The sequence below is a fragment of the Cyanistes caeruleus genome, chromosome 13, assembly GCF_971803275.1.
Source record: "Cyanistes caeruleus chromosome 13, bCyaCae1.hap1.1, whole genome shotgun sequence".
Lineage (NCBI taxonomy): Eukaryota > Metazoa > Chordata > Aves > Passeriformes > Paridae > Cyanistes > Cyanistes caeruleus.
In genome coordinates, this window is record NC_141713.1 from 375,620 (window position 1) to 396,328 (window position 20,709).

The 20,709-nt window shown below is 61.5% G+C and overlaps 4 protein-coding genes across 10 annotated transcripts; 1 reads left to right on the top strand and 3 right to left on the bottom strand.

Moving 5' to 3' along the window:
* The first annotated feature begins 18 nt into the window (after window positions 1–18).
* On the top strand, window positions 19–5,167 carry RCCD1 (RCC1 domain containing 1). Its single transcript, XM_086849513.1, has 7 exons — window positions 19–228; window positions 651–999; window positions 3,696–3,817; window positions 3,988–4,092; window positions 4,205–4,357; window positions 4,520–4,549; window positions 4,777–5,167. The coding sequence occupies exons 1-7, from the start codon at window positions 72–74 to the stop codon at window positions 4,917–4,919; spliced, it is 1,059 nt and encodes a 352-aa protein (XP_086705639.1). The 5' UTR covers window positions 19–71; the 3' UTR covers window positions 4,920–5,167.
* A 1,018-nt stretch (window positions 5,168–6,185) lies between these two features.
* On the bottom strand, window positions 6,186–11,834 carry PRC1 (protein regulator of cytokinesis 1). 6 transcript variants are annotated; one of them, XM_086849510.1, is made up of 14 exons: window positions 11,572–11,834; window positions 11,232–11,364; window positions 10,798–10,920; window positions 10,221–10,454; window positions 9,974–10,144; window positions 9,612–9,761; window positions 9,231–9,378; window positions 9,010–9,146; window positions 8,671–8,766; window positions 8,416–8,562; window positions 7,966–8,076; window positions 7,685–7,795; window positions 7,011–7,119; window positions 6,186–6,391 (listed from the first exon to the last, which is right to left on the bottom strand). In XM_086849510.1, the coding sequence occupies exons 1-14, from the start codon at window positions 11,595–11,597 to the stop codon at window positions 6,363–6,365; spliced, it is 1,725 nt and encodes a 574-aa protein (XP_086705636.1). In that variant the 5' UTR covers window positions 11,598–11,834; the 3' UTR covers window positions 6,186–6,362. The 6 variants fall into 6 exon arrangements, with proteins under 6 accessions (XP_086705636.1, XP_086705638.1, XP_086705637.1 ...); XM_086849512.1 differs by having other exon boundaries at window positions 6,934–7,119; window positions 11,572–11,777; XM_086849511.1 differs by having other exon boundaries at window positions 7,975–8,076; window positions 11,572–11,722.
* A 133-nt stretch (window positions 11,835–11,967) lies between these two features.
* Window positions 11,968–19,154, bottom strand: VPS33B (VPS33B late endosome and lysosome associated). Of its 2 annotated transcripts, none has more exons than XM_086849504.1 (23): window positions 18,875–19,154; window positions 18,648–18,728; window positions 18,513–18,574; window positions 18,365–18,414; window positions 18,110–18,177; window positions 17,849–17,894; window positions 17,439–17,533; window positions 17,022–17,126; window positions 16,609–16,705; window positions 16,410–16,491; window positions 16,015–16,084; window positions 15,043–15,129; window positions 14,872–14,962; window positions 14,607–14,681; window positions 14,268–14,332; window positions 14,147–14,201; window positions 14,019–14,065; window positions 13,640–13,772; window positions 13,306–13,379; window positions 12,720–12,821; window positions 12,469–12,544; window positions 12,286–12,402; window positions 11,968–12,099 (listed from the first exon to the last, which is right to left on the bottom strand). In XM_086849504.1, the coding sequence occupies exons 1-23, from the start codon at window positions 18,968–18,970 to the stop codon at window positions 12,020–12,022; spliced, it is 1,854 nt and encodes a 617-aa protein (XP_086705630.1). In that variant the 5' UTR covers window positions 18,971–19,154; the 3' UTR covers window positions 11,968–12,019. The 2 variants fall into 2 exon arrangements, with proteins under 2 accessions (XP_086705630.1, XP_086705631.1); XM_086849505.1 differs by having other exon boundaries at window positions 18,513–18,571; window positions 18,875–19,053.
* On the bottom strand, window positions 19,068–20,699 carry HDDC3 (HD domain containing 3). Its single transcript, XM_086849514.1, has 4 exons — window positions 20,405–20,699; window positions 19,813–19,868; window positions 19,505–19,745; window positions 19,068–19,241 (listed from the first exon to the last, which is right to left on the bottom strand). The coding sequence occupies exons 1-4, from the start codon at window positions 20,682–20,684 to the stop codon at window positions 19,111–19,113; spliced, it is 708 nt and encodes a 235-aa protein (XP_086705640.1). The 5' UTR covers window positions 20,685–20,699; the 3' UTR covers window positions 19,068–19,110.
* Window positions 20,700–20,709: the final 10 nt, after the last annotated feature.

Genomic DNA, 20,709 nt, shown 5'->3' on the forward strand with positions numbered 1-20,709 from the left:
TCTGTCCGTCTGTCCGTCCGTCCGCCCATCCGCCGTCACGTCCGGTTCCTCCTCCCGGTGCCGCCCCAGCCATGGCGGCGGCCGCTTGCGTTTGGCTCGTGTTCGGATTCAGCCCCGAAGAGGCGGCCGGGGAGCCGGGCCCGGGCCCGGGCCCCTGGCGGCTGGAGGCGGGTCCCGAGGGGATCTCCCGCGTGTGGCCCGCCTGGAGCTACGTGGTCGTGGAGACCGGTGAGCGCCCCCGGCCCGCCCGGAGCCCCAGGCCCTCCCGCGGGGCCAGTGCGGCCCTTGGCCGGCCTGTGCCCGCTTCCCCTTGCCGCTGCCCCGGATGGCGGGTCCCGTTCCCACCGCGCTCCTGCGCCGGTCGCCTCGGTTCGTCTTGTCCGCCCCTTCCCACCACTCCGCTTCCCCCGGGATGGGACCCCCGGCCCTCCCACCGCTTCCCCCGGGATGGGACCCCCACCCTCCCACCGCTTCCCCCGGGATGGGACCCCCGGCCCTCCCACCGCTTCCCCCGGGATGGGACCCCCACCCTCCCACCGCGCCGCTTTCCCCGGGGTGCTCCCCGCCGGTCCCCCGGTGACGTTCCCGTGCCGTTCCCCCAGGCCCCCGGGCTGTCCCCAGCCTGGGTGGCTGAGCTGCGGCCGCGGCAGGCGCGGGGCTGGAGGTGCGGAGCGCGGGGCTGCGGCGGCGGCTGCCGGGCTGGGCCGAGGCGCTGCCGTCCGAGACGCACCTGGTGCTGCGGGGCCCGGCCGCGGCCCGTGCCTGGCGGCGGGAGGCGGCGGTGAGGGGAGCGCTGCAGGACGAGCCCGTCTGGAGCCGGGAGCTGCCGCCGGAGCCCCGCCAGCCGCTGCCGCTTCTGCCCGGCGGCTTCGCCACGCCGCGGCCGCCGTTCTTCACCGCACTGCCCGCTGGCGTGCGGGCCCGGCGGCTGGTTCTGGGCACGGAGCACGCCCTAGCGCTGGGCACCGCCGGGGAGGTGTTCTCCTGGGGCGGCGGCAGGTGAGCAGGGACTGAGGGGCGCAGGAGAGGGACGGCAGCGGGGGGCGGTCAGGAACTCCAGCACTATGAGCGCTGTGCTGGTGGGATGCAGAGAGAACGATGGGGATGCAGAAGGGGCGTGAGAGTGCAGAAGGGATGTGGGGGATATGGGAGAATCTTTTTGGGGAGCGCAGGTGAGAGGATGTCGGAATCAGTCACCTCAGAGCCCAGCCCCCATTGTGCCAGCCTGCACACACTGCCTGGGGCCGGGACATACATCCTGACTTTCCCATGGGGGTGGACTTGGGAATGACACGAGGTTACAGCTGAGAGAAGTACTGGGGTACCAGCTGCAGGTGCCCAGTGCTCACCCACATGCTGATGGGATCTGTCTCTCATCAGAGCCAGGTCCCCCCACCACAGGCATCCAAACTCACATCTTCGCTTGGGGAGTGCTGGCCTGGCCATGCCCCTTTTCCCACTGAGTCCGTCCTCGCTGGTCTCATGGGCACCTCTCACCTCTCTAGGTGGTGGACTACTGACTCTGGCCTCTGCTCTGACTTTTGCCTCCCTCAGGGCAGTCTCCAGGGACACTTGGGTCTCTGTATGACCATCAAGGTGCCTACTCTGTTCCTGCTCCTCTGTAACTTGCCATACAAGCACCAGCTGGCAGCAAAGCTCTTGTGTTTCTGAACTGGAGATTCAGTCTGTGACAGTTCAGTGTCAGGTCCCTCTGGTACAGCCTGTGGGAGGGGAGTGAGCTCCCTGGGAAAAGTCTCCAGCCCCAGCACCCTGTGTCACCTGCCAGCAGCTGAATTTGGGTGCATTTAACAGCTGGTGGCACTGCTCAGTTTATTCTCACAAAGGCATTTGTTGTTGTATTTGTTTTGGTTTAGGGTAAATTTTGGGAGGAAATTTTTGAGTGGGGTTCTTTAAGAAAGTAACTTCAAGCGGCCCCTTCCTCAAATTGATCTGGGAGTAGATTTCTCTGGAGAAAAGTGGGAAAAACCTGTTTATTTAATAAGCAAAGTATTCACAAGTATAAAAAGTGAATAATATTAAACAAAATTTTTTTGCTGTTCTGAAGAGATGGCAAATTTAGAAAGCTTATTTAGTGATGTGTAGGTTGGCTTTCTTAGTCTTTTATTAGTCTTTCTGGTGCTGGAATGCAGTGTCCTAGGCTTTCATGGATTATAGGTGTGAGCTCTTTGTGTTCTTTTGGCTTTTCAGTCTAGACTAGGTTTGAACAGTTCTAAGAAAAAGAAAAATCATAGTCTAGGGAACTTCACTGCCTCAGCAAGCTAAAATAAACTAACTAAAAAGCAAAGGAGAGCTCTCTCCTGCTGTTTGTGCTGCAGACAGCACAGTCTAGGAGAAGGATGTAGGGGAGTGCAATTTTTGTAAACAAACTGGGCTCTTCTTTTTCCCCCCTTCGCTCTTGGAACCAGTCTTAAAGGTGCAAAACTTAATATCCAGCATAAATAGAACAGATGATTTGGGATGCAAGCATCATAAAGTCAGTCTAGGACAGTTGTTCATTAGGAGGTTGTCTGTGTATTTGCTGCCCCAGTCAGGTTTTCCCAGAAGGTGCTGGAGAGCCCAGCCACAGGTCCCCTTTGCCCTGGATCCCTGAGTTCTGCTGGTACATGAGTTCCTTGGCTGCAGGAACTAGTTGTTCTCATCTGTAGAGTGGAAGGGTTGCTGTGTTCCTCTTTGCTACTTATGGAAGACAAACCCAGCACTGATCATCAGAGCATCAGTCACTGTCACAGCTGCGTGCCCTGGCCCAGTGCCCTCCCTGGTGCTCATTCCTCAGGAGTGTTTCACTCCCCAGTCCCCGCTCCTCACTCGCTGCCTCTGGGCTAGCTGGTAGCACACACAGTTCATGGCAAACACGACACTCGATTTACATCAGCAGTTGTTGATTTGCAGACACTACATTATTTGGTCCTTCTTGCCTTCCCTTCAGAGAAAAGGTTTCTACATGTGAGGATATGTACTTGAGGATTAACTTTTTTGAAATTTGGTTATTCAACCCAGCTGAGAATCTTCTCATGCATGCCTGTGCCAGCTCACAGCCCCAGCAGCTGTGTCCCACGGTGTGCCAGCTGTGCTGTGTGATAGCCAGGTGCTGGCCCAGCTCACCCCTTTGTAGCCCCTCTCTTTCTGCTGGCTGCAGTCACCATTGCCCTCTTGTGAGGGAGTGCCCAGAGCCACGTTCCCATTGCAGCATGCCCTTCCCTGCCCCTCAGCTCTCAGTGTCTCTTTGCCTCAGTCCTCTGCAGATTTCCCATATAGAATGTGAAGAGACTTTCCAGGGCCGTGCACCAGCATGACTGTTGACATCCCAAGCTGTCACATTGAAGCTCCCCAGAACAAACAGGCACCACTCAGCAGCTCCTCTCACCCCTACAGCTCCAGCCAGCTCCTCCTGCTTCTGCCCCGTCTTTAACGACTAAAGCCCCTGGTGCTGTGTCCCACTGCTTCCCACCGTAACTGTCATGGTCTGGTGCTGGGCATCACTCTCCAATTGCTGCTTGGCTTTTCCCTGTTCATGGGGTTGATTCTTCTGTTCAGCTGTGGTTGTTCCCTCGGCTCTCGGGCTCTGCCAGGCTGGGTTGGTGGCAGCAGGAGGAGCTTGGTGGGCACTGTGGGCACACGGGAGCTGGAGGCAGTGGGCTATGGGCATGTCTGTCTGTCCCTCTGTGTCTCTGCAGGCATGGGCAGCTGGGCCATGGGCTGCTGGAGTCTGAGCTGCAGCCGCGGCTGCTGGAGGCGCTGGCCGGGGTGCCCATGCGGGCGGTGGCGGCGGGCGGGTGGCATTCTGCCAGCGTTAGCGGTAAGGGGCTGGGCTGGGCACGGGAGGTTGGGATGCTGGTGGCACATATGGCCCTGATGGGACCTGGCTTGGGGAATATGGGGTGTTGGTGTCCTTGGAGCACCGGTTTCTGCCAGCGGGTGGGGCTCAGGGCTAAGCTCTGCCTGATGCATTTTCCCCCCACCCCACAGAGGCAGGAGACCTGTATGTGTGGGGCTGGAACGAGTCGGGGCAGCTGGCTCTGCCCTCCAAAGCGCTGGCGGAGGGGCGAGCGCAGGATGAGGACATGGGCACAGGTGAGTGCTGCTGGCCAGGCTGAGGGCATGGTGGGCCGGCTTCCTGCACAGCTCAGTGCAGGGCCAGTGTGGTGCAAGCCTGCAAGCGATGCTGGCGTTACCTCTTCTGCAGGGAACACCAAGCTGATGCCCTCCCGGGAGCAGCTGGCTGCTGAGGATGCTGCATTCATCTCCATCCAGGCGTTCCCGGCACTGCTGGATCTGCCCCAGGACCTGGAGGTCAGCATGGTCAGCTGTGGTTCCCGACACACAGCCGTGGTCACACGTGAGTGTCCAGCGGGGCAGGGGGCAGCGCCTCTGGGGGCAAGGGTGCTGAGAGGTGCCAGGGCTCAGCAGGCCCTGGTGGGCAGTGCCCCCGGGGGCAGGGGGAGGGCTGTGGGGGACGGAGCTCAGTGGGTGCTGCCTGATGGTGCTGTCCCTGTTGCAGGAGGCGGGGAGCTCTACACCTGGGGCTGGGGTAAGTGACACCTCTGCTTTGGGATTGTACAACCTCCCCAGGAGCAGCTTCTGGTTCCTGTCCTCTCGTCCTTGGCTCTTTTGTTGCTCTACAACTGTTCCAACTGTACTGGGGCCCTTGTGTTCCCTCCCTTCCTCCCCATGAACACCCGGAGCAGTTGCCCTGTGAGGCCCCAGGGCCACATTTTGTCAGGAACGTTTTGTCAGGAAAGTTTTGTGTGTCTGCAGGTAAATACGGACAGCTGGGACATGGGAACAACATCAGCTCTGACCGGGCCTGCCGCGTCGAGCACCTGGTGGCCAAGGGCTTGCGGGTGGAGGAGGTGGTCTGTGGGCCATGGACCACCTATATCCGGGTGCAGGAGCCATGAGGGCCCCAGGACCCGCAACCCGTGGGTGCTGCCAGATGGGGGATGAGGGCAGGCTGTGCTCTGCAGGACCAGCTCCAGGACCACGCTGTCTTCAGGGCCAGGACAGGCAGCCCTGCTGCAGCACAGGGTCGGGCTGAGTTTAGCCCCCAGTGACCTGATTCACACCCTGGAGGGGGGCTGCAGCTGCGTCAGGACCAGGGACACCCTGAGATGGGCTGGGTGTGTTTATTAAATTCACCTTTCCATAAGGGCTGCAGTGTTGGTGTGTGTGAGACATGTTCCAGCATCTCTGGCTCCAGTGAAGCTGTCCTGGGGAGAGGGACTGCGTGGAGCCGTGGTTGTGGTTTGTGTGAACACGGTGTAATTCAGGGATGTTGTGACTGAGCAGTGCTGGCAGAGCTGAGGCCGATTCTGCTCCGCTGTGGGGTGCAGAGGAGCTTGGCTTCTGGAGCTGGGACCCAGGGCTGGACCAGGGGACCCCCAAGTGAGCCCAGAGGTATCCCAGACTGTGTGGCATCATGGCCAGGGTGGAAAAGTGGAGAAGGAAGGGGGGGATGCTCAGAGGTAGTGGTTTTGTCCCCAAGTTATCATTACCGTGATGGGGCCCTGCTGTCCTGGGGAGGCTGAGCACCGACGCTGGTGATGGTGAGCGGAGGGAATGAATTCTTGGTGTTGGCTTTGCTTTGTGTGGCTTTTGCTTCCTGCACTGTTTCGTATCACAAGTTTGCCGGCTTTCACCCTGTGGTTGTCTCCACAGTCCAGGGGAGAGAGCGAGCAGCTGAGAAGGGCTGAGGGCGGTCTGGGGAGTGGAGCTTTTTGCTCAGAAAAGAATCCCTTTTTGTCAGGGATTGAGGCTGCGGCTTTTCGCTGGGCAGGGCCGGGGGCTCCCACTGCAGTTCCGCAACCGCTCAGGACCGGCGCTTCCGCCTATTCGGCCAATCGGGACAGCAGGACGCTCCAGCTTTTTTAGCCAATCAGGATGAGGATTGAAAGTTCAGGGTTTTTTTTTTACCCAATCAGGAAATGATTCGGTGCCCCTTATCTGGCTAATCACCCCACGGATTGCAGCGGCAGCTTTTCCAGCCAATCAGCTCGCGGCTCGGAGCCGTGGTTTGGCCAATCAGGACACGAGCTGGAGCTGCTGGACTTGGTTGGCCAAAAAAAGCTGCGGCCTGAGCCCGATTTCTGATTGGCTGAGACTCCCTTGGCCCCGCCCCTTCCATCGCCCCCGCCCTCCGGGGACCCCCCAGGACAGTCAGAGCTGGGGGCTGTACAAGGACTTTATTCACAACAGCTAGAGATTTTTTAAATAAAAGCACATTTCTAAGCAGCAACCTCGGGGAGGGTTATCCTGGAGTGGGAGATGGTGCAGGGCCTCACGCCAGAGCAGGGATTCATCAGAAGGCAGTGTTGGTGGTGGAGTTGAGAACGTCAGAGGTGCTTTCAAACCTGGAAGCCTTTGAAAGTCCGCGCTGTGGAAACAAGAAGTGAGAGAGAGGGATGAGGGAAGGGAGAGGGCTGCTGCCTCACATTTCAGTGGGGACAGAGGCAGGCAGGCCAGGCTGCCAAAAGGAGATGGAATACAAATTAATATGGGAACTGTGTAACTTGTAGGCAATGAACATTAATTCCTTTCTTTACCAAATTTATGAAAAGTAAAACTCTTCTGGTCGTGTCACACAGTAAATCTCTGGCTCAGCCCAGCCTGATGGGAGGACAGAGGCTGTCCAGGGTCCCCCACCCTGAGAGAGGAAAGCAGCCCCCCTCCAGCCTCTGCTCACTGCACCCTGCCGGGCTCTGTCCCTGCACAGCTGTGTCCCCGACCGCAGCCTGGCCTCTGGGCTGGTGGTTGGTGTGTCCCCAGTGGCTGCTCAGGGCCCGCTGCCACCAACTGAAGTTCTCCCTGGGGAGGCAGGGGCAGCCACGCTGTGAGAGGACACCGAGGGGGACACAGGAGGGAGCAAAGGTTCTGTGCTCTGCAGCGAGGAGGGTGGGGTTAGAAGAGGTGAATTACCGCAAACTCAGAATAGGTGCTGGCAACAGAACTAACGCTGTGGTTACGCTGGGCAGGGGCTGTGGGGGTGCACCCACCGCTCAGGGTGGTTCCATCCAGCTGGGACATGTTTTCCTTGTTTCGCTCCCTCAGCCTGGATCGGGGGGGCTTCGCTGCCGTGCGGGTGGGAGTCCGGGCCTGGCCAAACTGTGGGAAGAGGTGACAGTTATGGGATGTTGGAATTGAGCAGGGGCAGGAGAGCTGTGGCAGCTTCAGTACCCATCAGTCTGTGGAGCCAGAGCAGTGTCAGGCTCCAGGAGCTCTCCAGGCTCTGGGGTCCAGTTCTGGCCCCTGAAACATACTGCAGAGAATCACAGCATCCTGCAATCATGAGGGTGGGAAGGGACTTTAAAGCCCATCTCGTTCCACCCCTCTGCCATAGGCAGGGATGCCACTCACTAGACAAGGATGCTCAGGCCCTGTCTGGCAGCACACACATATTTTGAAGGTCCCCTAAGTTGCAGGCTCAGCACTGAGGAACAGCTGTAGTAGAAATCTGTAGAGGAAGATTTCTGGCACCCTCCTCCTCCTTCAGGTCCCAAACACCCCAGTAGGATGCAGAGCAGACTGCAGATAAACAGGCTCCTGTCCCTTACGAGCTTAGCAGGGGAGGCAGTGAACCATGGGGTGACAGCAAGGAGAGCTGCACCACCTCAGCTCACCTGTCCCTTCCAGCCCAGCCCCAGGCAGGGACTCCCCCAGGGCCCCTCACCTTCTTCCCAGAGGGTGGCAACCGAGACGTGGGCGAGTGGGAGATGGCTCCCCCAAAGGCTGAGCGAATGGTGCTGTTGGATGTGGTGCTGGCACTGAAGGTGCTGTGGAGCTGAGGGGAAAGCAGAGCACGTATCACACAGGACATCTTCCCATGGGGCTGCAGCGCCCTGACCCTTCCTCACAGGGCCGAGGCCAGCCCAAGGTTGTGCTCCAGCCCAGGGAGAGCTCAGCTCCAGGCAGGACCCCAGCTCACCACACTGCTCTGCAGGGACATTTTACCTTGCTTACTTTGGCAGGTGTGTGGGGGCTGAGCATGCGCCGCTTAATGGGTGTCTGTGGGGTGCTGCCATACAGCATCTCCGTCTCCATTTGCCGGCTCTTCTTCAGGTGCTGTGGGAGACACCTGCACTTATACACCCTGGTGCACCTGTGTGACACTGCCCTGCAGCCAGCCTGGCACAGCCACACAGCAGGAACTTCATCAGAGTATCAGGTATCCAGAGCCAAGTGTCACCTCTAGCACAGCTAGGGCCGGAAAGGGGCTCGGCCCACGCGGATGTGACAGCAATGGGCACCAGCCCCACTGCCTGCCACTTCCAAGCTGGGAATGAGCAGCTAGAGCCCAGAGCAGTGGCTGGGACCCAGCAGGGACACCCCTAGGCTGGCATTCCTAGGCAGGAGCCAGGGACACTCCCAGGCAGAAGCCAACATGCTCAGCTCTGTACTCACCCGTTCCTGCTTCTCCTTCTCCTTCTCTAGACGGTACAGCTGCCACTGCTCTGACACATACTCCATGAACTTCTGCCCCTTCACCAGGAAAGCTCCTTTGAACTCCTGCTCCCAGGTCTGGACCTTTCTCTCCAGCTCCTCCTGCAGCTGCTCAGGACATGAGGGCAGTGTAGGGGCTGCCCTGAACGGAGGTGTCCCCACACTTAAGGATCCCTTTTCCTGTCATCACAGGTCCTGCCCCAGGGCTGGACCTACCTTAGACAGTGTCTTCTGCAGCTTTGCTCGCTGCTTCTCCTCCTTCAGAAGGTTTCCTCCACGATTGGTGAAGCGACTGGGGTCAGTTGCTTTACTCTGGTGGAGATGGGTGGTCAGGAGAGACACAAACACACCACTCAATCCCCTCAACCTCACATGGTGAAGGCCCCAGAGGAGCCAGCCCTGCACAAACACTTCAATGCTTGAAACACAGCACCTCATCCGTGCACTGGCCCACCATGACTTCCCAGTGCCTCCCTGCTCCGTCCCAGAGCACACTCCCACAGGAGCAGAGGTACACACTGACCCATGACCTGGCATGCTCTTGCTGGACAATACCTCTAGCTCCAAGAACAGCTTCCAGTTTTCTTCCCATTTCTGAACAGCCTCAAACAGATTTTTGTGTGTTTCATAGTAGATCTTCATCTTGCCCACCTCAGCATCATGCAGCTCGAGCAGGGTCTCTGTGTAATCCTCTGGAAGGGCACAACAGCCAGGTCAGGGGGCTGCTGGAACCCCTCAGATCCCTCTCCAAAACTACTTGGACAGCCAGCACACACCATCATAGAAGGGGCTGAAGCTTTCCCTTTGCTCCTGGCTGTAGAAGCATTTGTCCCAGTAGTCAGCTAGCTCTGCCCGGATTGCATGGATCACGGATTTCATGTTCTGCAGCTTCAGCTCCTCCAGACGGTCCACTTCCTGCTGCAGCTGTCCCCGGGACCAGAGCACAGGTTAGGGAGGAAGGGGGGAGAACATGGTTCATCTTCTGCATGAGCTGCTCTCTAGAATGAGGCAGCTGCCAGCACCACCCTCCAGCTCCTCCCTCCATGAAGGCAGAATTTGGCCTGCTCCCCTCACCCTTCACTGAGTAACCAAGAGCATGAGATCCCCCAGAGCTACTGCCCTCAGCCCTCCCACCATGAGCACAACAGGGTCCTTACAGCTCTCCTGATTTGGATTCTGGACCCAGTCAGGTGCACGGCTGAGGACTCTCTCTCCTCCTCTGGGATCTGCAGCCTTTCCCAGAGCGCGATGATCCTGGTGCGCAGCTCTGCGCACACAGCCTCGTTCAGAGCCCGACGAGCTTCCAGCTGCAGGGAGAGGGAGCAGGGGATCAGCACAGTCTTTGGCTCTGCTGCACCTGCAAAGCCACACACCTGGCACACGAGATCTCCTCAGCCCCTCTGAAAAGGGTGTTCTAACACACAGCCTTGCCAAAACCTAGTGATTGCTCTTACATCATGGTGGCAGCTGCAGCCAGCACACACACCAACCTCCAACACTGCCTCAGAGCACAACATACCTGCTGCAGCAGGTTCTGGAGGGCCACAATGTTGTCCTTGGACAAGCAGAATGCCTCCTCATCCTCACACACCACATCCCGCTCAAAGCTGGTGTCCGGGGTGTGGTCCAGCTCCTCCATGAGCAGAATGATCTGACGCTTGTTGCTGACAAATTCTTCCCGCCTTTGCTCCTGGAGGTGAGGGCGGTGTCAGGAACCAGGGGCCCCTTGCAGGCCCCTCAACAACCCCCTCGCTCTCCAGGCTCACCTTCAGGGTGTTGAGGGAGGCCACGTGGCGCCGGTAGCGGTCCAGGTCCTCCAGGCTGGGCACACTCCCAGTGTCAATGCTGAACAGAGTTGTGCACAGGATGTCACACAGGTCTTGGTCCTGTTCCTGCAGGGCCTTCAGCTCCTGCTTCCGGTCCCGCTTCTGCTTCTGTAGCACCTCCACGCGCGTGCGCAGGTTTTTCTCCATCTGAAGGATCGTACTTTCCTCCTCTGTCTGCAAGAGGCCAGAAATCAGCTCTGTTCCACTCCTCTCCCGCACCTGGCTTATGCTTTAGGTTTTTATACAAAGACTGGGGCCACCAGGCCTGGTCTGAGCAAGATGTTCCCCATGAAGCTACATGAACACCAGTAAAGTACAAAACAAGGTGCTGGAGAACACTACACAACAAGTGCCAATGCCTGGCCTGTGAGGAGTCACAATGTCCTTGGCTCTACCAAGCACCTGGAAAAGCAGTTTTGAAGATATTTGCCTTCCAAGCTCTGGCCTCTTGAGACACCCAGGCAGAGGCCAGGCAGCAGCACTGCTGCCAGAAGGACGCTGGGATCCCACCCCTCACCTCAAAGGGGCCCAGCTGGAGCTCCCTGCACAGGGTGTCCAGTTCCTTCCGACACAGGACGATGCTCTTTAGGAGACGCTCCTTCAGGCTTTCCTCCTCTGCCACCATCATGTCCAGGAGACTCTGCAGCACAGGCGTGGTTAGGGACAGGGTATGGGAATGAGGAGCGGGCAGGAACCGCCGCTAGAGACCCACGGCAGGGCCCGGGTGAGGTGTGGGCAGTGTGGGGAGCCCAGTAGGATGGCGCTGCACAGGACGAGGGCAGAGGCGCGGTAACAGCCGGGCAGGGACCCCCGGTGCTCCCAGAGCTGGCCGGCCCCGTCCTGGAGCCCCGAGAGAACAGTCCCGGGTGAGCTCAGGCCGAGCTGGTCCCGGGCTCCCGCTGCAGCAGGTACTGGGCTCAACAGAAGAACCGCTGACCCCCCGCCCCTCACCTTGATGTGCTTCCTGACCACGTCAGTGCGCTCCAGCCGCTGCTCCTCGGGAATACCGATCTCTTCCCAGATGTCTCGCAGCGCCGCCATGGCCCGATTCAGGCAGCACACGGCCTCGGCCGCCACCACCTCGCTGAGGGCACCGCGGGCCGTCAGCGGCCAAGGGCAGGCTCGGGGCCCGAGAGCCGCCCCGGCCGCCGCCCGTCCCGCCGGGACCTCGCGCCCCGGTCCCAGCGCTTCCGCCCGGCCGTGCCCCCAGCCCCGATTCCCGGTTCTCCCCAAACGCCCGGTTCCCACCGATTCCCGGTTCTCCCCATTCCCGGTTCCCCCGGGCCCGCACCTTTTCCTCGTCGCTCCGCGCTCCATTGCCGCCGCTCCGCCGATTCGAACTCCCCTCCCGGCCGCGCTGATTGGCTGCCGCGCCACTGCGGCCCCGCCCACAACCGCCACACGGGCGGCGCCCTCGCCCCGCCCCAAGCAGCCCCCAGCCAATGGTAGTGCAGAGCCTTCTGCGCTCCCAGCCAATCCGGAGCGAGACCGCTGCCGCGTCCAGCACGGCTAACGGCGCCACCGCGCGCCCGCCCTTCGCCAGCGCGCGTCCCCGCTCTGCGCCTGCGCGTCCCCGCGCCCGCGCCCCGGCTTCCACCGGGCCCCGCCCGTCCCACGGCGGCCCCGGCCCCAGCGCCGCGCCGGTTCCCGCGGGACAGCGCTCCCACACACACAGCCCTAGGCCAGGTCGTTGTCAGCAGAGATGTTTACTGGCGGGCTTCCCCGGCCCCCTCCGCGGCTCAGGCCTTGGGCTCAATCATGGCCTCCATCATGCGGGCGCTGTTGGTGACGGCCGTGGTCAGGAAGATGAACTTGCACCCTGCAGCAAAGGCCTGTCGGTGCCCAGCAGTGCTGCGGGGCAGCACCGACCCTGCCCGCCCCATCCCCGCCCATTTTCCGGTACAACCGTGTGCCCTGGCACCCCGCGGAGCACGGGGCCTGCCCGGCTGCAGCGCTGGGACCCCCCGCTCCCGCCTGCTCCCCACCCTGCCCAGGCCGCGCGTACCTCTCTCCTTCCCCAGGAAGCGGAGGGCTGCAATTTCAGAGAAGGTGCAGCCCCCCAGGAAGACAGCGAGGACAACACGCTGGGACTCGCAGGCAGGGTTGTCCTCCACGGTGCTGTCTGGAGAGCGAAGAGCGCTGTAGGAATGGCAGCTGCCAGCCCGCCGCCCCCAGCCCCCAGCACTACCTGAGACACAAAACTCGTTGCCATTGAGCAGTCGCACGACCTCCTCCAGGCCCTGCCAGCCGCGGCGCTCCAGCACCTGAGGGACGGGCAGGGTGTCAGGCTGGCTGCTGGACACTGCCCAGGAGCTCCGAGCAGTGGGTGACCACCACCCGCCCCAGTCCTGGGCAGAGGGGCCGCTGCTGCGCTCCCCAGGAGGAGGCAGGGGCTTTGAGGGGATGTGCCTGGTTCTCTCCAGCAGCAAATGAACTCACCTGCTCGATGATCTTGCAGCTCAGGGGTACATAGGCCCCGCCAAAAACATACGCCATGTCCCGAGGCATTTTGAGGTCATACTCGCCATCCAGCCGAGGGATCTGCAGTGACAGGTGACTAGAAGGGTACAGGACCAGGCTGCCTGGGGCCTCACCACCCCTCAGAGGTACAGAGGTGAGGAGGGACAGACACTTGGAACTCTGTCCCCACCTCCCACCCACCGTGCCAGAGCCAGCACCACATGGCCTGGGGGGGCTGTGCAGCAGGGGCCAGGGACAGAAATGTCACCTTGCCAGCACCCCAGGACCTCTGCCTCAGGACACAAGGCTGCATGCCCAGTGCCACTGCTGTGTTGGAAGGGGGCAAGGAAGTGCTGCAAGCACACTCACAGGGCACAGGGTCAGGGAAGAGTGGGCCCCCAGCCCTGAGGAGAAGCCTACAGACTGCCTGGAGCAGCTGCAGCAGCTCTGGACCTGAGCTGTGTCCCCCCAAGGTGCCAATCTGCAGCCTGGGCACGGGCACAGGCTAAGCACAGCTCTCTGCTCTGTGGGCACAGCGGCCAGCCAACACCCCTTGAGGACGTACCAACCCCAGCTTCTTGCTTATGGCTCGGAAATTACTCTTCCTGGCCAAAGAATTAAATGCGTCTGTGATCTTTCCTGGAAAACATGACAAGGAGAAACATCTGAAGAGGCTCTGTCTGGATCTGGCAGAGATGTGCAGAGCTGTGTGCTCTGGAGGATGGCTGTGGTGTCTGCCAGCCCTGCTGTCCCCACAGCAGAGCGCCCTGCGCCGCCTGCAGCAGCATCGCTGGAGTCACGCTCGGTGCTCGCAGCCCACACGTTTGCCACGTGCTTGCAGCCAGACCTGCGGCAGCAGCTCCCCTTCCCAGGCTCCCAGGGACAGTGGGCTGGCTCACCTGCAGCACGGTCTGTCACCAGCTTGCTGACTTTGCTCTCCACTGCTGTCAGGGTCTCCCCAGCTGACTGCTCCGTCAGCAGCCCGATGCGCTTGAGGTTGTGGAAGGTCAGCAAGTGCTCAGGCCCGTAGCTCTGTGAAGGGGGCAGCCAGATCAGTGTGGAACAGCAAGGGAAGCAGACAGGGTGTCCCTCTGCGGCCTCAGAGCCCCCCAGCAAGCACAGGGCAGGGGCAGGTGGAGCCTGGGGCTCGCATGGAGCCTGTGGAGGCAGGGCCCATCCCCAGGAGCGCTGCTGCCCAGCACCTCGTGGCCAGAACCACGGCGAGAGGAACCCCATTCGACACAGCTCTTGCTCTGCAGTGACTCCTCGGGCCCTCACCTGCAGGTACTGTGTTTTCAGGGAGCGGTAGTCCTTGGGGACCAGACCTGTGGGGAGCAGCAGGTGAGCTCTGTGCCAGGGCTGGGGCCTGGTGCCGCTGCTGTGGCCCAGCACAGCGGGGCACTCACCGTTTTCTGTGATGGACAGGAGGCACATGAGGCGCAGGCTCTCGATGGGGGACACCTGTGGGGAGCGGGGTTAGGGGGGCAGGCCAGGCCAGCTGGAGCAGGTCTCACCTGCCGGTCTCACCTGCCGGTCAATGTGCTCCTCGATGAAGCTGGTGCTCTCACGGATGTCAAAGCCCTCCAGCAGTGCTGTGGCAGGGGCACAGGCAGCATCACCCCACTTGCCAGCCCACTGAGCTGGTCTCTGGGCTCTGCTGCCCTCCCAATGCCCCACCCCACCACACATTCCCTCTCAAGAGAGTGCAGCCAGACCCTACTTAGGATCTTGAGACACCCCCGAAACAAAGGGACTGTGAGGACGGTGGCCACACAGGCAATACTCAGGCATGAGGCTCCCTGGGCCTGGGGCAAGCGAGGCCATGGGTCAGACTGGGGCAGGGACAGGGCATGGAGCAGCACTCACCGTGTTCAGCCTTGATGGTCTCCTGGAAGTCCTGCTTGGTTTTCTTTTTCATGATAGACTCACAGGCACCAATATCTACACAGCCAAGAGACACAGTGGCTTTGGAGGGGACAGGGCTCAAGGGCTCGGCAGGCAGATAGCACAAGCCACCAGCCCCTGCCCTGCCCCTGCTGGGCACATCCAGGGCTCCCCAAACCCCCACTTTCCCCAGAGCTCCAGCACTTGCAGTACAGCCAAGGGCCCCTCCCTCCCCGCAGGTTCCTACGCAGGCTCAGCAGGCGATGCTCCTGCTTCAGTCCCTTCAGCTCCTGGGACACAAAGTCCTTCATCTGCTTGATGTCCATGCCCCGGCGCCGCTGCAGGAGGGAGAGCACAGGGCTGGTGAGGCTGTGAGGGACAGTGCCGCAGGTGTCCTGCACGCCAGGGTGACACTCACGTCGTACTGTGCCTGCAGGTTCCGTGACTTCTGGCTCAGGAAGCCAAACACGCTGGAGAAGTGCTCATTCCGAATCTGGCTGAACACCTGTGGAAGCCCAGCCAGCTGCAGCCCTGCAAACACAGACCCCAGGGCCAACTCCCCCAGCAACCCGCACAGCATGCTGGCCACGTGCCACCCCGCGCCCCAAAACCCCGGCACAGCAGCCTGTGTCGCTGTGTCCCTCCCTGCCCGGCCACACCACCATCTGAGAAATGTTCCTCAGGGATCAGCCTTGATGAATAGCACATGGCTGCTCCCCAGTTTAGCAGAAACACTCTTTCTAGGAACTAGTACTGTCTAAGCAGGTCCTGTTTTTTAATGAACAGCTGGGAAATTTATTTTTGTAACCTGAATAAAAACCCAAGTGGAGTCATATTTTCATTGTCAAGTCCCATACTTAAATACCAACCTGAACTGTGGCCAGGATGGAAAATTACTATGAACCTTGTGACTCAACAGGAGGCTCTTCCATCTTCCTTTCCAGCCTTACCCTTTCCTATCCTTTTGATTCTCCCCTCATTTCCCACCTCCACCTCCATGTAGATATTTCTGGGTTGATTTTATTTTAGATTGATCAATTTGTAATTTTTATTTTCTTTTCATCTGTGTGTTTTAACCTTTTAGAACTTTGCCAGCTAATTTGGTCATGCTGCAGCTTTTATGTTAAACTCGTTTTTGCGGATACCTTTTCTGGTGATTCCTTCAGCAACTTTAAAAGAGTCATTTGTGACACAGCCCTGCATGCAGGGACTCTGCCAGATTCAGAAGTGGAGCTGCACCTGCACACTGGGTTTCTCTGGTCTCTGTGCCCAAACCCATGCTCTGGGGGCCCAGCAGCCCCCAGCCACTCCTGCTCAAGCTTGGGGGAAGGAATGGTCCACTCTGCCTCCTCCCACCAAGGGGACTCCCCCAAGGCTCGTGAGGACTCACTTTGTCCTGGGAATTGAGCAGCACCTTAATGCTCTTGTCAGAAGAGGTGACATCTGGCCCAAAATCCACACTACCTGCAGGGAAAAGTGAAGAGCTGCTTTGTCCCAAACATAGCAAAACTCCCACATGCACAAGCCTTGCTGTGAGACAGGGGATGCCAGCCCAGTCTCTTGGTCAAAGTGAGGACTGTCCCTATGGATGACCTCCAGCAGCACCACCTATTGAGACTGTCCCTGTAGGAACAGCACTGTGCCTGACAATACCAGGCACAAACCCTGCAGATGCTGGCCAGGTGAGCACAGAGCTCTGTTCTGCCCCATTCTGAGCACAGAGCTCTGTTCTGCCCCATTCTGAGCACAGAGCTCTGTTCTGCCCTGTTGCTGTTCCCAAGTCACCTACCACACTTGATGCGGAAGGTGTCGTCCACGAGCCCCTCGTAGACCACTTGGGAGCAGAGTGCTGTCACGTAGTCGGTGTCTGCAAGGAGAGCCGGAGCCAGGCTGCTCTCCCATTCCTCCTGCTACCCCACACAGTCCCTGTCCCTCTGAGAGACCTGCTGCCCAAATCGTACCCTCTGTCCTTGCCTCAGCCCACCTCTGTCCATGAGGAAGACGTGTCCAATCTCAGGCTTCCTGCCCTGGCCTTCACTCTCACTTTCCTCCTCCAAGTCCCGCCACAGCTCATAGCTCATCTGTGAGGAGCAGAGGGTGCCAGGGCTGGGGAGCAGCCCCAGGCTCCCGCCAAGGGCCCTGGCACAAAGTGGGGCTGACAACCAAGGCCAGGCTCCCTCTGTCAGGGCATGGGGGGCCCACCACACCCCAGCGAGCAGCAGCCGCCCCTCCGCTGCCCACCTCAGCATATGGAACCCCCCTGAAAAACCTGCCCAGAAGGAGGCACAGCACAGTGACACCTCTGTGGTGACGTGCTGCCATGTGGCTGATGGGGTCCAGGTCCCTGCAAGCCGTGCCGCTGATGGGGACCCAAGGGACTCCTGGTGCCAGCCACACCTTAGCACAGCGGCCGATGCCATAAGTCTTCCCAAAGGGGCCATAAAGGGAGTTCAGCAGCTGCAGGGCTCTGGCAACAGGGTTGATCCAGCGATGATCTCCCTCCTGCAGGACAAGGGAGTGTGGGCAGCCAGCTGGGAAGGTCTGCCATGGCAGGGGATTGGGCTGGGCACTGAGCTGGGAGCTTCATCCCAGGAACACAACAGGATGCCCCGAAGCTGCTCAGCTGGTGACACAGAGGCCAGCTTGGGGTCACTCCCCAACAAAAGCTGCCCCTGGGGAGTAGACAGGGCCCATGGTGCAGACTGAGGGGCTGAGCAGGATGCCACACACCTCTCTGAACAGCACCTTGTCCCAGCCCTGGTGAGGCACAGGGGACAGGATGGTGCTGTCACCTCACCACAGTGCCCCACTGACCAGAAAGTAGTCACGGAAGAACTCAGGCAGCTCCATGCTAATGATGTCTTCATCCAGGGGCAGCAGGTAGAAGGACCATTCATCGCAGGTGACATCTGTGTTTGGAACAAGGATAGGGGACAGTTATGCAGCCCTGGGCAGGAAGAGCCCCAAGAATCACAGCAGCCCCAAAACAGGGCCTGTTGAGCTTCAGACAGGATGGGTGGCAGGAGCCTGACTCCTCTCCTCAGGCAGAAGAGGGGCCGATGCTGTGCGGGCACACATCTGCCTGCAGGCCAGCAGCCAGCCTCAAGAGAACTGTGTTCCCTGCCCACCTTCCTGTCCCTCCGCACACAGGGATCCCAGCACTAGAATTTAACTGGGATCCTGCTGTGTCAGCTACCCCGAGCCAGCGCCGCAGCTCCACTCACCACCAAAGACCCCCTCTTCCTCCAGCACCATCTCGCAAGCATAGAACTGGAAGGAAAGGGAAGACCCTCAGGGCCATGCAGGCTCTAAGCAGGAAAAGCTCTGGAGGGGCCCAGCACCTTCCCAGGTGTAATAACACTCGAGTTTACATAAACGTTTCTGCGTTAAAAACAAATTTTGATATCTATAGAAGTGTGGAAGGTGCAAAGGCTGGGCAAGCACAGAGTGACAGGGGAATGGGCAGCACTGTGTGTCCCACTGACCTTCTGGGGGCTGAAGATGATTTTGTACTTCCTGCTCCTCCCTGACATCTTGTCAGCGTTGACAATATCTGTGGACACCCCGCACAGCTGCCCACCCTGCCGGGCACAGCTCCCCTCGGCACACGCAGCCCGATGGCCCCAGGCACAAGTGACACCGGGGAGCGGGACTCGCCGAGAGCCCCTCAGGCCCGGGCACAGCGGTGGCGCAGAGCTCCAGCCCCAGCTGAGGGCAGCCGCCTCTGGGGCCGCACTCACCGGCGATGAACCTCATGGTCCTGAGCCGCGGCCGCACCAGGAAGCAGAACCTGCATCACAGAGGGGAGCGAGGGGCTGCTCGCACCCGTCCGTGCCTCGGGGCCCCTTCTCCGCAGAGCCCTGCCCGGGCCCGGCCCGGGGCACTCACTGGTCGCTGGCGCCGGGGGCCGGCCGTGTCTCCACCTTGTACAGCTTGTCCACGTCGTGCTGCTGCGGGGACAGGGCGCGGGTTGGGCGCGGGCGGCGGCGGCGGGCGGGGCGGCCCGAGCGGAGCCCGCGGTACCTTCAGGATGGACACGTTGGCGATGCGGTCCAGGGGGCTCATCAGGTCAGCCTCGATGAACAGATCCTTCTTCCCGGGGAGCTGCGGGCAGGAGGGCATGGGCCGGCACCCGGCGGCTGCCCCGCGCAGACCCCGGCTCCCGACCCCTAAGCCCCGGGCCAATACCGATCCCGCCGACTCCCCACGCCCGCCCCGGTGCGGGTCCCTGCCCCGGGCGGCCCTCGGACCTGCTCCAGCAGGTAGACGAGCTGGTCTCGCGCTAGCCGCTTCAGAATCCCGAAGTCCGGCGGCTCGGGCGCGTCGCGCCGCCCGGCGAGGGCCATGACGGCGGCCGGGTCGGCACCGGGAAGGCCCGAGCGCGGGCGCGGCGCGGCCGGAACTCCGCGGCGGCGGAAGCGATCGATACCATGGCAACGCAGAGACGCTTCGCACAGGTTTATTGGCCCGGGCGGGCGCGGGCCGGTCACGTGGGCACGGCGCGCTCCTCGAACAGGCGCTGCAGCGCCCCCTCCAGGGCCGCGCTGGTCCCGCGCAGCCCGGACACCACGCGCGCCGCCCACCGGAAGTACTCCTGCACGCGCTCCTCCGACCAGCCTGCGGGACACGCGGGACGTCACTTCCGGCCCCCCCACACCGGCGGCCGCTCCGCGCCCTCCCCGAGTCCCCGGGCACGGCCCCGCACACACGGACGGGCAAACACAGACACGGACGCGCTGCCCCCCGCCACTGCCGCCCCGAGCAGCCTCGGGGCTCCTCTGTCCCTCGGCACAGCCAACAGCGCTAGCCATGCTGCCGGTGGGGACCGGCCCGGCTCGTCCCCGTCCCCGCGGTGCCGCTGCCGCCGGCGCGGGCGATACCTCGCGGGGTGCAGCGGTTCAGGTCCCGCAGGTTGTACAGCTTGTCCGCCAGCTTGACCAGCTTGGCTCGGCTGCTGCAAAAGGGAGCGCGCTCGATCTGCAGCCGCTTCCGCTCCATCTTGGGCAGGGTCTTGTCGTCCGTCACCTCCTCCACCACGCGCCGCACCTCAGCACCGAACCGCTCCTCGATCTCGGAGAACGTGGTGTCCGTGTCCTCCACTGTGTCGTGCAGCAGGGCGGCCTGCGGCGAGGAGGGGACGTGGGGGGCTGCAGGGCAGCGGGCAGGGCAGGGCAGGGCAGGGCCGTACCTGCAGCACCACGATGTCCGTCACGCCGGCCTCATGCGCCAGGATCCTGGCGACGCCTGCAGCGAGAACGGAAAGGTGGCGGGAGGCACCGGGGAACAGGCAGCTCCGGGCCGGGACAGAGGCTCCCGTGGGTGACCCGGGGGCTGCTGGGCTGCACGGTGGGCACTGAGGTTTCCCCGAGACCAACCCTGGGCAGGGAAAACCCCAGGGGCAAATCCTGCGAGGTGAATCCTCGGGCTGGGCAGGCAGGGGGGTCCCGGGGGCTGTCGCCAAGGCTGGCAGGTGCGATTGCGGCACAGCGGCCCCTCGGCAGCTCCCGCAGGCCCCGGAGGAGGGCAGCAGCCACAGCCGGTCACAGGGCTGGGGCAGGGGCCAGGGGTGCAGCGCTTCGGCAGCTCTGCCCCCGTCGGGCTGAAGGACATGGTGCGGGAGAACGCACGCGGTTCTCTCCAAGAACCGGAGTGAGAGGCTCTCGGGGATCGGCAGCGCTCCGGGGCAGGAGGGATCCCAGGGCAGAGCGGTGCTCTGGGAGGGATAAAGGGCCCGCGGGGTTCTCCCGGGAGCGGGACGCGGTGCCGGGGGGTTTCCACACCGATGGGGTGGTTGATGTACGGAGTGCCCTCGGGATCCATCCGCCGCTGCTCCTTGTGTTTCCTGGCTGCAAAGTCCACTGCCTCCAGCAGCCGCGCCATCTCGGATCCCATCTCCGCCGCCTCGGATCCCATCCCCGCCGCCTCGGAGCCCATCCCCGCCGCCTCGGATCCCATCCCCGCCGCCTCGGATCCCATCCCCGCCGCCTCGGATCCCATCCCCGCCGCCTCGGATCCCATCCCCGCCGCCTCGGATCCCATCCCCGCCGCCTCGGATCCCATCCCCGCCGCCTCGGAGCCCATCCCC

Bases quoted from the DNA above. Each gene is read 5' to 3' on its own strand.
- RCCD1 (XM_086849513.1), top strand. From the start codon at position 72: ATGGCGGCGGCCGCTTGCGTTTGGCTCGTGTTCGGATTCAGCCCCGAA. The intron at 1,000-3,695 runs GTGAGCAGGGAC...GTGTCTCTGCAG, and splicing joins TTCTCCTGGGGCGGCGGCAG to GCATGGGCAGCTGGGCCATG. The intron at 4,550-4,776 runs GTAAGTGACACC...GTGTGTCTGCAG, and splicing joins GCTCTACACCTGGGGCTGGG to GTAAATACGGACAGCTGGGA.
- PRC1 (XM_086849512.1), bottom strand. From the start codon at position 11,597: ATGGAGCGCGGAGCGACGAGGAAAAG. The intron at 9,762-9,973 runs GTATGTTGTGCT...CTCTCCCTGCAG, and splicing joins TCCAGAACCTGCTGCAGCAG to CTGGAAGCTCGTCGGGCTCT. The intron at 9,147-9,230 runs GTGTGTGCTGGC...GTGCCCTTCCAG, and splicing joins CTTCAGCCCCTTCTATGATG to AGGATTACACAGAGACCCTG.
- VPS33B (XM_086849504.1), bottom strand. From the start codon at position 18,970: ATGGCCCTCGCCGGGCGGCGCGACGCGCCCGAGCCGCCGGACTTCGGG. The intron at 16,706-17,021 runs GTGTGGCTGGCA...TGCTCCTCACAG, and splicing joins GCATCGGCCGCTGTGCTAAG to ATGAGCTATGAGCTGTGGCG. The intron at 12,545-12,719 runs GTGAGTTCATTT...CCCGTCCCTCAG, and splicing joins GCTGCAAGATCATCGAGCAG to GTGCTGGAGCGCCGCGGCTG.
- HDDC3 (XM_086849514.1), bottom strand. From the start codon at position 20,684: ATGGGATCCGAGGCGGCGGGGATGGGATCCGAGGCGGCGGGGATGGGA. The intron at 19,869-20,404 runs GTGTGGAAACCC...TTCTCGCTGCAG, and splicing joins GTACATCAACCACCCCATCG to GCGTCGCCAGGATCCTGGCG. The intron at 19,242-19,504 runs GTATCGCCCGCG...CGTGTCCCGCAG, and splicing joins GAACCGCTGCACCCCGCGAG to GCTGGTCGGAGGAGCGCGTG.